We start from the raw sequence: 15,223 nt of genomic DNA on the forward strand, positions 1-15,223 counted from the left end.
TATTCCTCAGCACCACATAAGCAAAAAGAAAAAAGCCGGAAGTGGCGCTGTGGCTCAAGTGGTAGAGCACTAGCCTTGAGCTGAAGAGCTGAGGGACAGCGCCCAGGCCCAGAGTTCAGGCCCCATGACATAGCATTTATATATCACATAAAAAAATATATATATATCACATAAAATGATACTTATGTATTCCCTTAGGAAGATGAACAATACACAGAGGGTACTTAACATTGTTTTGTTTTCAGTTCTTATTTATGTTCATATTACAAATCAGATCATTTATATTTTGAGACATACATCTTATACCTAGCTTGCATTTGCTTCTTAATGTCAGCACTCAGCAATGACTAACACAAGGTAGTTCTACTGAGAACTCATTTCTAGGAGATGGCACCTCCTGTTATGGGACTCACTCTTATTCCTTAAAATTCTCATTCTTCTACTTATGATTCTGTGACTATTGTATTCACGGCAGGGATGGGGGGAGTTAAGCTTTCTAAGTGGCACAGTTACCAAGGCATATTTTCATTTAAGATGTGGAAATAGAGCGTGTCTGCTATAATATCTATACTCTCTATAACTGTTAAATCAACATTCTATAATTTATTTTCAAACTGTGTGCTTAAGAGTTTAAAAAGTATGTTAAAATTGTTCTCAAAAGTTGAAAAACTTAAGGGACTGGGGTATGGCTCAAGTAGTAGAACTTGCCTTGTGCAAGGCCCTTAGATCAAATCCCTGCACTGCCAAATAAAACATCTTAAAAGTTTTCAAAATTATCTCTCACTTTATCCTTAACTACTAAAACCCAACTACCACTGCCATTTGATCTGTTTCCTTCATCCTTTTTTCTTTAATATGTACTTATAAAACCATGTTTGTAATAATACCATGATGAAAATTTTGTGTCCCGCATCTTAAGCTGAATGTCCTGCCAAAAGCATAGTGGTGTCCCACCTTCTTTTAACCACAGGCTTTAATAGAGCCATTTACTCAGTGGACTGGCATGCACCATAAGTTAGTTAAATCAGTACGCTACTTGCAAACTTTCACGGTCCATTTTTTTTAACCATAAGTAACAATATCCTAAACATATTAGAAAAGAAATAGGTTATACTTTCACATATAAGATAATTTTCCTTTAAATAGACTCCTAGTGGAAAACAGGCACTTTTTTTTGGTTCTGACTCATGGTTGCTCTAGTTCGTATTCAATGCATTGGAATCTGAACTTGAGTTCTGTCTCCCAGGCATCCTGAGCATTTATGTGCACTGTCCCAAGTCTTCTTGGTATAAGTCTGTGTTCCCTTCCCATCCTTATCCCCAGCACTACAGCTTGATGTGAACCTGAAAGCTCATATGTTTAGTTTAAGGCTTAGTCCTCAGCTTAACTGTCCAGTGGATGAAAGGTATGTGATTAAGAAGGAACTGACTTAACCAGTGGACTGCACCCTGATGGATTTGTAGTTTGATGGAATTCTTGATTGGGAAGTAATAGAAGCTTTTGGAGGTGGGGCCTAGTTAGAGGAAGTAGGTCATGGAGATGAGTCTTTGGAGCTCTTAGCGCGGAGACCCTTCTGTCTCAGAGTCTGTGAAGTAAACAGCTCAGCTCTACCACACCCTCTGCACCATGATGTTGTGCCTTAGCACACGGCTATGGAGGTGGATGCACTACCACACTAACCCAGAAACCATGGGCCAAAATAAATATTTCTTCCTTTTATGTGTTTAAGTGAAGTATCTTGTTACAGTATACCAAATTCAGTTAGTTCCACCTCTTTGGATCTCATGCACTTTGTCCTCCAGCCAATGTGCATCCATCTTCAGTGGGACTGGTTTTTTTTTTTCCTGGCCTACATCACAGTCTCTACTGTTGGACCTACAGCTTGCCACATCGGTTGTCCTAGATATTCATGTCTGTGCATGTCATTCCACTCATTTGTGCAGCCCTTCATGCTGTGCCCTAGCTCTCTGTCCTCACTGCCTCCCTTGTGTTTCAGGAACTCCAGACTATGTGTAGCTCCTTTCATATTCCCTCACCCTCATCGGCAGATCTGACACTGCCTCTTCCCCTCCGTTGGTCTAGCTACTATCCACTCTGCCCTCTGTATATGTCCATTTGGCTACTTCCCCATATATAGTTGTGAATGCCTTCCTTGATAGATTATTCTACAAAAAATGGGTACTATTAGCTCTATGAATTCACAGTAACTGTTAAAGTTGGCTCTTAAGTAAGGACTGTTGTTTTTAGGGCTCTCATTACACTAATTAGAGTCAAATGAGTTCTACCAGTGTACAGTGATGACATGGAAATCAGTTTCTATGTAATCACCAACCCCAGGATAATATGCATATATACATATATATGTGTGTGTGTGTGTGTGTGTGTGTGTGAGAGTGTATTTTTTTGGTTGGTCATGAGGCTTGAATTCTGGGCATGGATGCTGTCCCTCAGCTCTTCAGCTCAAGACTAGCACTGTACCACTTGAGTCACAATGCCACTTCTGGTTTTTCTGGTAGTTAATTAGAGATAAGAGTCTCCTCGACTTTACTGCCACGCCTGGCTTTGAACTGAGATCCTCAGATCTCAGCTTCCTGAATAGGTAGGATTATAGGCATGCGCCACCAGTGCCTGGCTCAATATGCATATATTTTAAGGAAATAATTCTAATATTTTGAATTTCATATGTTTGGTTTTCTAAGCATTTCCATATTATCTTTGCAAGCTATCATTGATTATATAATACACATGTGCTATTAAAAACCTGTTTCCCTCCTCTCAGCAAAATACCATGTATGCTGCTAATGGCTACTCTAAATAAAATGTGTTCATAGAAATTTCATCACTCTATTTGAGAACTTAAAAGCTCTTTGGTTATATAGGTGGAATGACCTTGCCATTTTCTCTTAGCATTGAGCATTTTCCCCATTCCGGGATTTTTTTTTTTGAAAAAAAAACCCAGTGTTTAATAATATATGCAAAGATTATTTGAAGAAGAGCATTTAAATTTGTACTCTTTGTACTTTATATTAACAACACAATGCTAAATGTACTCTTTATTGTACTTTGTATAATAGTGCTTTATCATGTGGCCAAGAGGCATATATCCACTTAACTATATGATTGAGTATGTCCTAAATGTAATGGGGAAAAATGTAGCCTAAACTCCTGAATTGAAGGCTTGAAATGTTCAATTGTGACAATCTTAGAAAAATATCCCAGAATATGTTCTCAAATATGAATTTAATAAGCTTTCTCTGTAAAGGGACAGATAGCAATATTTTAGACATGAGGACTTGCAAATAATTCTGTCACATAATCCTTAAAATGTTAAAAAAAATCTATTCTTCCACTCAAAGGCCTGTGTAGAGGGTAGAAATGGAAAGGTTCTGTTGTGATCACAAAGTTTCTACCCTTTAATTCATGATACTAAGTATACATGATGCTGTTTGCTCCTTGAGCCTTGGATTGACTTAAGCCAAGCTTCAAAATCACTCTCACCCAGATTAGAGAATGCAGTAGTTTGAAGGACTACTAGGTAGAATGTCAAGCCACTTATTGCACATGAACATAGACACTGTGCAAACAGAACTGTATGAACGTTGTTGGTTGTCTGAGAGTCTGAACATAGAGGATATTGCTTGTGATTTGTCCTGGTGGCATTGCTTTGATTGTCCAGAATTGCCTAGTTCTGGAGATGGCACAGCAGGGAGAATGAAAGATTAGCCCCAATTCCTGAGTGACTAGTGAGGAGATGTTTTAACTATTTGTTCAACACAATCTTTATCTTTTGTAAGTATGCCAAAACACATGGAGAGCTATATATATATAATATACATATACATACATATATGTATGTATATATGGATATGCTTATGTACATATATTGTACAGGTACATATGTACATATATATGTAAACACACAAACTTTCACATGTGATCATTTTGGTTACTCAGACAAAAGTGGAAAAATAAGATCTGAATGCAATGGCACCTGCCTGACATCTCAGCACTTTGGAAACAGAGGCATGAGTATCATGAATTTGAGGCCAGCTTGGCCTACATACCTGTCTCAGAAACAAACAATACCAGCAAAGACAAAAACAAAACAGGAAAGAAAATAGAAATTGGACACGAACAAATCTTGAAAGGTACTAATGGAAATGAAACTTTGATAATGAAATTAGCCTATCAACTGGGCAACCAGACTTCACCTCTAATTTCTAAATTCTATCACCTCCTTCTTTGTGAAAGATCTGTCAAACCTTTATGAATAAAACATCATTGTCTTTACTTTGTATAGGATATCATGTAGTTTCAGAGATATTGAATATTTTATTTTTGCTACTCCTGTATAGAAGAATTAAAGATGAGTGGACTAAGATTTTCTAAGCTACATGTGACAAGAAGTTGTTTTTTAAGCACAAATGTAAACAATGAGAAACATGTTCCTGTCTCTGTTGGTTCCAGGTTCTGGGCATACAAGTGAAATGCTTCCATGAAATTATCACTATAGGCTACAGAGTCTATCATTCTTATGATCTTCCGTGGTTTCGAACACTGAGCTGGTGAGTAAACACGAAACTGTTTCAGAGATGCAAATTGATGCATTTCTAATGTTTGTAAAAGAAGCATCCAGGTCAGCCTATACTCACTCAGTTTATGTTATTGGTTTGGTTTGGTTAAAAAAAAAAAAGAATGTGATCTTTACTACTCTCACTCCATCACAACCCTTTCCCTATCTCCTATCTTGGTCCTTGTAGGGATACCTAATGTATGATGAATGTGTATGCGTGTGTTTGTGTGTATATGCATGTATCTCCCTTCTACGTCTTTTAAAAGAACAAGAATTCATCAGGCATTTTTTTATTTTTGGTGTGGGGCTTGAACTCTGGGCCTAGGCCCTGGCCCTGAGCTCCTCAGCTCTAGTGCTCTACCACTTGAGTGACAACACCACTCACTGTATCAGGCATTTTTATGGTCTTTTATCAGTTTAGTTATAATTTTAATTTCCCATCAATTGATATAAAATATTTTTCTATACAAGTGCACATTAACTTATAAAAATCACCAAATAATCTTTAATATTTAAATTTTTATAGTGTGTGCACGTGGGCCAGGGGAAGGGAGCTGCTTGCCGAGGCTGGAACTCAGAGCCTGTGCACTGACCCTTAGCTTTCTCACTCCAGGCTGGCACTCTCCCACTGGAACCGTAGTTCCACTTCTGGGGATATGAGTTTCATAGAGATCCCTGCCTGGGCTGGTTTTGACCATGATGAGCAGATCTCAGATGCCTGAATAATTAGGATTATAGGTATAAGCCTATTCATAGCTATCAAGACATTGACCAGGAAATGTAATAATATAGTAGTTCATAAGAACCTAATTTAAGATTTTGTTTTAGCTTATTGTACAATGAGAGTTTCATTGTAACCTTTCATACAAGCATACAAATGTATTGTGGTCAAACTCACTCCTTCCATCATTCTCCCTTCTGACGTAATTGTTTTCTTTGTATTAGCCAAGAAACCACCTTTGAGGTTTAGAATAGTCAAAAGAATAATGCCTTGATTTTGATTATACCTGACTTGTTTTTCTCCTAGTAGGCTTCCATGAGTGGCAAATGTCAAGTAGATAAACTAGTTGGAGAAAATTCAGCGGTAAACCATGCAGGATTGATTCTAAGTGTAGAAAAAAGAAAGTTGAAATCAAAACAGGCTCCTCCAAGCCTGGCATCATGATGCACATCCTATATTTCTGCACTGGGGACTCAAAAACAATGTATGGTAGAAAAGAATATTCTGGGTTGGAGAAGCAAGACCCACTGTCCCTAGATGTGGGCTAGATAGATAGATGTAGCACATACTGGAACTGATGAGATATTGCTGGTTCTCCTGGGCAGAAAGTGTTTATTGCGGGACACTAACTGGAAGGTGGGTTGCTGGACTAGACTATACCCTGATTAGCCCTACAAGGTAGTCAAAGTCAGTTTAGGAAAAAATCGTAATCCAATTGATAGGTATGAGATCACATGCTCTGGATTTGGGGAATTGGTGGGGTTTAGTTGGTGAGGTTTGGAGCCCAGTCCTCTCTTTCACTGCTCTCTAGCCATCGAGGACTCTGCCCTTCCGATGAAGAGGCGCCAAGGAGCTCACAGGCACTTGTTCCCCATCCTTTCTTCTGGCCCTTACAAGCAACTATCAGCATAATCTCATTGGGCTTAACCTGTCTGAGGGAGGTCCCGGAACATAGGAGAACTGGGATAGGGAATTTATGGAGGCTTAAAAAGGTTTTTCCTAGAGAGTTTTACCTGCTGCTTGTTCCCATCCCTCACGTGCCCTTTAAGAACCACTATTCAACCAGAGTCCACATGGCCATTGAGAAGAGCAGAAGAAGAACAGTAACACTGTGTACCAGCTAATCTTCTTTAGGCCAGGCGGGGATATGACTTACACATGCTATTATTCAAAAGTGTTACAAATGAGAGAAACCCTGGAGCCTATGTTTCTTTGTGTCTGGCTTACTTCACTTAATAGGATTTTTTCAAGTCTTTCCAGTTTCTTATGAATGAGGTGATGTTATTCTTTCTTGTGGAAGCATAGAATTCCATACTTGAGGGCTGATCTTCATTAGGAATTTAAGACCCTGTGTGTGTGTGTGTGTGTGTGTGTGTGTGTGTGTGTGTGTGTGTGTGAGAGAGAGAGAGAGAGAGAGAAAGAAAGACACAGACATGCAAACAGAGATGGATAGAGAAAACATAGTGTTTTCTACATTGTGATGGAGTATATTTTGAATATTATATATTTAGTTTTCTGAAATTTGTGTTGATCTTTGTGTTATTATCAAAATATGTAGAATAGGGGTTGGGAAGGTGGCTCAGTGGTAGAGGTGCTTGTGTTGCATGCAGGAGGCCCTGGGTTTGATTTCTCAGCATCACATAAGCAGAAAAAGCCAGAAGTGGAGCTATGGCTTAGGTGTTAGAGCACTATGAGCTGAAGAGCTGAGGGATAGTGCCCAGGCCCAGAGTTCAGACCCCATGACTGACAAAAAAAAAAAAAGAGAATAATTGTTGGGTTTGGAAGAAAAAAGCCTTAAATATAAAAGAACTGACTGTTTACTAATTTTAGGTACTTTCTGCTGTGTGTCAACTACTTTTTCTATGGAGAAACCGTAGCTGATTACTTTGCTACATTTGTTCAGAGAGAAGAACAACTTCAGTTCCTCATTCGCTACCATAGGTTTATATCATTTGCACTCTATCTGGCAGGTAAGTGGACAACTTACTCTGTATTGATATGTAGCTTTTTTATATTTATTTTTTACTTGCAATATTTAAATTTAGAATCTTTCTTTGTTATACTTTATTCCTGCCTCTTCAGTTGTTTCTTATGCATAAATATATTTATTTATTATTTATTGCTGGTCCTGGGGCTTGAACTCAAGGGCTAGGCACTGTCCTTGAACTTCTTTTGACTCAAGGCTAGCACTCTACCATTGAGCCACAGCATCATTTCTGGCTTTTTCTGAGTAGTTTATTGGAGATAAGATTCTTGCAGACTTTCCTGCCCAAGCTGGCTTCGAACCACAAGCCTCAGATCTCAGCCTCCTGAGTAGCTATGATTACAGGTGTGAGCCACCAGTGCCTAGCTATATTTCTTCCTTAAATAGACTTCATTCCATTTATTTTAAAAATATAATTTTATTAGGGCTGGGAAGGTGGCTCAGTGGTAAGGCGCTTGCCTTGCATGCATGGGCCCTGGTTTCGATTCCTCAGCACCAGATAAGCAGAAAAAAGCCAGAAGTGGTGCTGTGGCTCAAGTGGTAGGGTGCTAGCCTTGAGTTGAAGAGGCTGAGGGACAGTGCCCAGGCCCAGAGTTCAGACCCCACGACCAACAACAACAACAAAAAATTAAATAAAAATATAATTTTATTGTTATTAAGATATAAATCAGTTAATGAGTATATTTCTTTTTCAGAAAATGTTACCCCTTCTTTTGCTTTCCCTCAGTTTCCCCTTCTTATCCTTGCCCACAAGTTGCATAGTTCATTTTTTATCTAGAGTTTTAAAAGAAAAGTACTTAAGACTCTATTTCTGAAAAATTCCTTTGATCTTAGAAAAACTTTAAATATATAAAGAATGTACATAGAATGTACAAAGAAACTTTCATATATATTTGTCCATAGTGGGAAGTAGAACTTCCATATAGAATTAATCAGCATAGTTTTATTGACATGGTTTGTTACATATACAATTTTGTAGTATGACATATAACATGTTTTTATTATTTTATATTAAGAATCAGATGTTTAGGGTAAAATTGGAGGTAAGAGACTTCTTTTCCATACTTGAATAAGTTTTAGGTTTATAGAAAGCCAGAATATTAATTTGAAATCATTTTAGAGAATCAAGGTTTTTTTTTCCCCCTAAATGACTTTCCTTCTTTCACCATTTTTGTTCAATCTAATTTTCTGATTCTATTCCTATATTTTAAAAAGTCATTACTGGTGCATTTACAGAATTTAAATTCTTAGAAATGGGTATTAAAATAATTCTGATCTTTCAAGGGTAAAAATAGGTATTCATTTGGAGATAGTTGTTCTGTTTCTAAATTATGTTCAGTTTGGATGTTGTAAGCATGATGATTTACATTAAAAAGGATAAATTAAAACATTTTTAGAGTGAAATACTGTCTCTTCCTAATTATGGGAGAAAAGAATAGTATTTTCTCAGTTTGTATTTATTGTAGCAATAGTTCTTCTCTGTTATTATTGAGCTTTAATAATATTAGTAAGAAATTATACACAATGGCTTCTGGGTTTTTTGTTTTGCTTGTGTGTGTGTGTGTGTGTGTGTGTGTGTGTGTTATGAACTCAGGATCACACATCTGGGTTTTTTGTTTTGCTTGTGTGTGTGTGTGTGTGTGTTATGAACTCAGGATCACACATCTGGGTTTTTTGTTTTGCTTGTGTGTGTGTGTGTGTGTGTGTTATGAACTCAGGATCACACATCTGGGTTTTTTGTTTTGCTTGTGTGTGTGTGTGTGTGTTAGTGTGTGTTATGAACTCAGGATCACACATGCTAGGCAACTGCTCTCCCATTGAGCTTGCACCCCAGACTGGTTTTCAACTATTTTATTTCATGTGATTACTCCTGTAATTATTTAATAACTATGATTAATTAAAATGTAAATCATTTGTATTATAAATATTAGTGTTTTCCTGTTTTTGTTTTGTTGTTATGCTGGTACTGAGGCTTGAACTCAGGGCCTGGACACTGTCACTTACCTTTATCATTCAAGGCTAATGCTCTACCAGTTGAGCCTCTTGCTCATAAGAGATAAGAGTCTCTTGGATTTGTCTGCCCGGGTTGGCTTTGAATTATGATCTTCAGATCTCAGCCTCCTGAATAGCTAGGATTTACAGGCATGAGCCACTGGTGCCAGGCTCAAAACATTAGTTTTTAAAGATCAATACTTCTAAAGAATTTTTTTTTGTCAGTGGTGGGGTTTGAACTCTGGACCTGGGCGCTGTCCCTCAGCTCTTCAGCTCAAGTCTAGTGCTCTACCACTTGAGCTACAGCACCACTTCCATTTCTAAAGATTTATAATGTGGAGCAATCATTCTCACACTCATTACTTCAGACTCTTCCCATTTTTAAGGGATATATCTGCTTCTTGGTTTACTTAGGCAATACCTGTGAAGTTGTTAAAATCCGTCTCACTTTTCCATACTTAGTATTTTGATCATTGTTTACATTTTTCAATAGACTTCTGTATATCATTTCTGTAAAGTCAGACACTACTTTCCAATTTCATCCCTTCACAGCTTTTTGTTTCCTGTACTGAGTAACCACCCACCTTCTCTCCTCACATAGGTAAACTCCAACCAAGAAATCCTTGGAGGTTGCTCCAGGGTTCTCATGTCTTTTGGTAGTATCTTTAAATGCTCACTCACACCAGGTAGTCTATCACTGCCTTTTTTCCTGGACACCTCTGTTGCAGAGTCCTGTATGTCCTGTTTCTCTGTGGATGGCTGCAGAGCCACCTTCACGATTCTGACCCCTGCTCTTTCCTGTGTCTTCCGGTGTTTTGGACATCATCCTCACATTGCTGAAGCATAGCCTCCAGATTTTCCTGAAATGTTTCATGCTCATACAATTCTAAAGATAGCTTTAGTCTATCCTCAGAATTTGTTTCGTTGACAAATGCTTCACACCCATTGTTTCATTTCTACTTAACCAGTTCAGAGTGCCTGCTCACGTTTGCCACCATCAGCCCTTTTCTCTCCCATTTCTCAGGACAATTTTTAGTAACTGGTCAAGGCCAGTGCTCTACCAGTTGAGCCCAGCTTCACGTCTGGCTTTTTACTCATCCATTAGAAATTAGAGTCTCTCAGATTTGTCTGCCTGGGCCAGATTCAAATCATAACCTCAAATCTTGGCCTCCCTCAGTAGCATTATAGGTATGAGTCACCAGCAGCTGGCATTCACCCATCTTTCCTAGGCAGATGAGAAGCAGACATTATAATTTGTAGGTTACTTGGCATACCTAAGCTTGTCTAATTTTTTTGCACATATACAGGCATATGTACATTGCTGTACATTGTTGTACACTACAGTACCTAGTGGTGGATGTCCTCATAGAAAGTGCTACTATGTCCCTGATGGGCTTTGCCTCTGTGGTCCTGTATCTCATCCCTACCTCTCATCCCTCAAGTCAGAGTAACTTCTCTCTTCAGTGGAGACAGATAAGAAAATTTATCTTTTTTTGTTTGTTTTTTACTGTTTATACAGTGATACTGTACATATCACCACCCAACCAAACTTTTCTAGTAATTGTCTCATATGATCTACTTTTGGACTTTTACAACATTGCCTGCCTGCCTGCCTGCCTGCCTTCCTTCCTGCCTGCCTGCCTGCCTCCCTTCCTCCCTCCCTTCCTCCTTCTTCCTTCCTTCCTCCCTCCCTTCCTCCTTCCTTCCTTCCTTCCTTCCTTCCTTTCCTCCTCCTCCTTTTCCCTTCTCTCTCTCTCTCTCTTGTCTTTCTGTCTTCAATGCACTGTTAATGAGCAAATGCTGTGGACTTAAGACATTTACTGCTTTAGACTCATTGGGTAACAGAAGCTCATTTGAAAGTCACTAAAGTCATTATTTGAGTCAACATTTGATTGCTTCCTGGTGTTAGGTCCTGAGTGTGGAGAGGTTGAGATATCAGGGAAAATGAAGCAGGTAATGTGCCTCCCAGGAGCTGAAGCTGTGAGATTCAAGTTCTATAGTTCATTGCTGAACTATGAACAATGGTCAACTGAAGCATGAAGAAGAAGAGGGCCTTGTTCTGATGAGGGTGCAGAGGGCTTGGAAGGCTTAAAGAAGAGAGAGAAGGTATTGCAAAGGTGGAAAAAAGCTGAGTTCTTTCTGGTGGAAAGCAGGAAAGAGCATTCCAGGAGGTGAACCCCGCTAGCTAAGCCAGGAGTGGATCCAAGAGAGGACTGCATGGTTGGGGACATTAGGCATCCAAGACTGGAAAGATAGGCAGGAGATGCATTTGAACTGCTTTGTATGTTGTGAGAGGGTTTGGGTCTATTTCTGGGAATCTCTGGAGGGGGTATGGTAAGAGATCTCCTAAGATCTGTGGTTGAATGAAAGTTGTAAAGGGAGAGAGGCTGGGAACCTTTAATGTGTTTACTTGCTACAAAGGAGACATAAATTGGGAAAACGAAGACACAGTGGATTGATCTTTAACTAATTGCTGCTTTTGACTATTTTTGAAATTTTTATGTATTCTTGTTTTATATTTTAAAACATACTTTATTATTGGTGTCATTCTATATTCACAAAATGTAATATTTACCTTTTATACATTCCCAGTTTCCAACCATAGTAACATTTGTTCAAAACTCTGTCCTACTAGGAAATTGACATTATTACAGTCCTTCAAATGTATTGTTAAAAGTAAGCTAAGTGGTGCTAGTTTACACAATCACATTTTGGTACAAAACCAGAATAGAACTCTTCGCCTACTATCATTTTAAGTGTGGCCCTAGTGGGCTCTAAGGACTAACTTGTATCCCTCTTGTTTGGTTCATTTCCAGGGTTCAGAGCTGGGCCTTGGCATTTAGTTTCCCAGTAATATCGAATTAAAAGGCTGAGAACATCCACAGGTTTCTTGCTGACATTACGGTTTTTGTTGCTGTTTTGAAGGGACTCTTAAAGTGGTTAGCGACATTATGAGCTCTATTAACCAAGAGTTAGACTTAAAAATAATGAATAAAATAGAGTACTATATTCAGATATCTTCCTATACTGTGGAAGTCTTTGTTAAGTAATGTTCCAGTGGCTCCATCAAAGTGTTAGTTTTACTGCAGTGATCAAATGAGTTTGGAAGTTTAAGGCTCTTTACATGTTCAAAGAAGAGACAGACAGTCAGGGCTATTTCATTGATATTTTTCCTGGCGCTATTCTGGAACTTGAATTAAGGACCTGGGCACTGTCTCTAAGCTTTTTTGTGTAAGCCTAGTGTTCTACCACTTGAGCCACAGCTTTTGTTAATTGGAGATAAGAGTCACAGACCTTCCTGCTCAGGCTAGCTTTGAACTGCAGTCCTCAGATATCAGCCTCCTAAGTTAGGACTATAGTCGTGATCCACCCAACTGACATTAATCTGATTGAAATAAAATGTAGGTATCTTTATGTCTGAACCATTCATTGAGGACCATGAAATGAAATGACTTGTTTCCTGTCATACAAGATGACCTACTAGGACCTAGAATTCGTGCTGACATTTAGAAAATTTGTCATAAAGTGAATTTGACTGAGAGCAAAGAAAGAAAAAACAGTGAGATTGAAATTCATGAAAATGACTTTTCTGGAAACTAGATACATATAGAAAGGAACTTTTTACCAGTTCAGTGGTTTGGATTTGGGGCTCTTTTGAAGTCAGAGTAGCCATGTTGGTAGATGTTCTTCATTAATGCATAAATGAGCTTACAGGTCTGACTCTACATATCATATTTTAACCAACTACACTGGTTATGTTCAATAAATATATTTTCTTATACTTAGGCATGGCTATTTTGATTTCTTTAAAATCCATACGGAGGTGGTATAAGTTCAATATAATGCTTTAAATTCAATAAAATCAATGGAAATGTATGTTTAAAATAAATATATGTTTAAAATAAATGCAATTAAAATATTTTCCAAAAAATTTTCCAAATCTCTTTCATATCAGAGGATGTTTTGATGAAATCTTCAGAAAGAGTCATAGAAAACTCCAGAAAGGACTATATCTTCAAAACTCCTTCTAAACTTTTCTTTTTTTTGGTCGGTCATGGGGCTTTTAATCTGGGCCTGGGCGCTGTCCCTCAGCTCTTCAGCTCAAGGCTAGCGCTCTACCACTTGAGCCACAGAACCACTTCCAGTTTTCTGAGTGGTTTATTGGAGTTTAAAAGTCTCACAGACTTTCCTGCTCAGGCTGGCTTTGAACAGAGATACTCAAATCTCAGCCTCTTGAGTAGCTAGGATTACAGGCGTGAACCACGAGTGCCTGACTTCTTCCTTATAAGCTTTTAATTCAAGACCCCTATATACATGATAGTATTAAACCCATCAAGTGGGTTTTTGGTTTTTTTCTTTGTTTGTTTGTTTTGGGGCCTGGGACTTAAAGTCTGGGCCTGGGTGCCGTCCCTGAGCCCTTCAGCTCAAGTCAAACACTCTACCACTCGTCCCTGAGCTCTTCAGCTCAAGTTAAACACCCTACCACTCGAGCCACAGTGCCACTTTTGGCTTTCTGGTTGTTAACTGGAGATGAGTCTCACAGGGACTTTCCTGTCTGGGCTGGCTTTGAACCACAATCCTCAGATCTCAGCCTCCTGTGTAGCTAGGATTACAGGTGTGAGCCACCAGTGCCTGGCAACCCATCTGTTAATAGAAAACTGTTTCTGGGGTGTTCAGGTGTGGTTTATTGAAAGATCACTTGCTTAGCATGCACATGGCCCAGGAACCACTATTCTTTTTAATCTTAGCGAATATGACCAGTTTGTATGATTATCATTTTTTTTTGGTCTGGTTGTGGAGCCTGAACTCTGGGCTTGAGCACTGTCCCTCAGCTCTTCAGCTCAAGACTAGTGCCCTACCACTTGAGCCACGGCGCCACTTCCGGCTTTTTTCTTTTTGCTTATGTGGTGCTGAGGAATCGAACCCAGGGCCTCAGGCATGCAAGGCAAGTGCTCTACTACTGAGCCAACTTCCCAGCCCCTGTATGATCATTTTTACAAAGCATGTACCCCTAAGCCTTTTTGTAAATAATTCATATCTGAATAAAGACCTACATAGTTTAGTATTCTTCTGAATTTATTTGGAGTGATGCCAGCAGTTTTTGAAGTTTCGATAGTTTATGTGAGAACAATGAAAAGTCTAACCAAGTAGAAGATGAAGGGTGAGTCAGTAGGCTGTACTATGCAGACCTGGATCCCTGCAGGATGTAGAGTATCACTAATGTGGTTAACTACCAATGGTAAAGCTTAAAAACAGCCTCATTTTTTCTTTATGCTGTCACTTCAACTAGACTACCAGCTCTTAAATGTTAGCACCTGACTTACTCATCTTTTTTGTACCTGTGCCTGAAGCATCACAGAGGCTCAAAAATTTCTTTTGTTTGGGCGTTTTTTGTGAAATATCCTGTATTTCATCTTTTTGGGGTCTTCAGAGTGTCTCTTGCCCCTGTACTTTCTTGACATAGTAACCATCTCATTCCCTAGCCTTCTTTCTTGACTATATTTCTCTGTAGTCTGTTGGATAATGGCTCTTCCTCACCCCCGGGGGAATTCCTGGGTCCACACAATGTATACATCTTTCTGTAAGCACCAGTACATTTTCAAAACAACAGTTATTCAGTGCAGGTAAATGTAATTATAAATAAATGCTGTATATTAGGCAGCCTTTTTTTAGGAATACTTTAAAGCTTATACTGTGATATAACCTATGATTTTAATTGGACACACAGCCATGCATAAATTCTTCGCTAGTTATAGTAAAAAGTAAAACTATGAAGCCAAATTATGATTTATCCTTTCCATAGGTTTATTAAAATATATACACACTTTTACATATTTATACTAAGTCATATGGTACATGATTCATATGCTTCTCTTTCAGAGTGTTTTTCATTAGTGCTAATATTTAATGTTAGATATACTAGGGAAACCCTTTATGCCTCCTCCCCTGAAGC

The 15,223-nt window shown here is 38.6% G+C and overlaps 1 protein-coding gene across 1 annotated transcript in view; it reads left to right on the forward strand.

Moving 5' to 3' along the window:
• Cds1 (CDP-diacylglycerol synthase (phosphatidate cytidylyltransferase) 1) overlaps positions 1-15,223 on the forward strand; it is a 63,038-nt gene that overhangs the window by 27,799 nt on the left and 20,016 nt on the right. Inside the window, exons 4-5 of the mRNA XM_013020111.1 lie at positions 4,468-4,565; positions 7,125-7,264. Of these exons, the coding sequence (XP_012875565.1) occupies positions 4,468-4,565; positions 7,125-7,264 (238 nt within the window). The remainder of the gene's footprint in view (positions 1-4,467; positions 4,566-7,124; positions 7,265-15,223) is intronic.

The sequence above is a fragment of the Dipodomys ordii genome, unplaced genomic scaffold, assembly GCF_000151885.1.
Source record: "Dipodomys ordii isolate 6190 unplaced genomic scaffold, Dord_2.0 Scaffold49, whole genome shotgun sequence".
NCBI classification, from domain to species: domain Eukaryota; kingdom Metazoa; phylum Chordata; class Mammalia; order Rodentia; family Heteromyidae; genus Dipodomys; species Dipodomys ordii.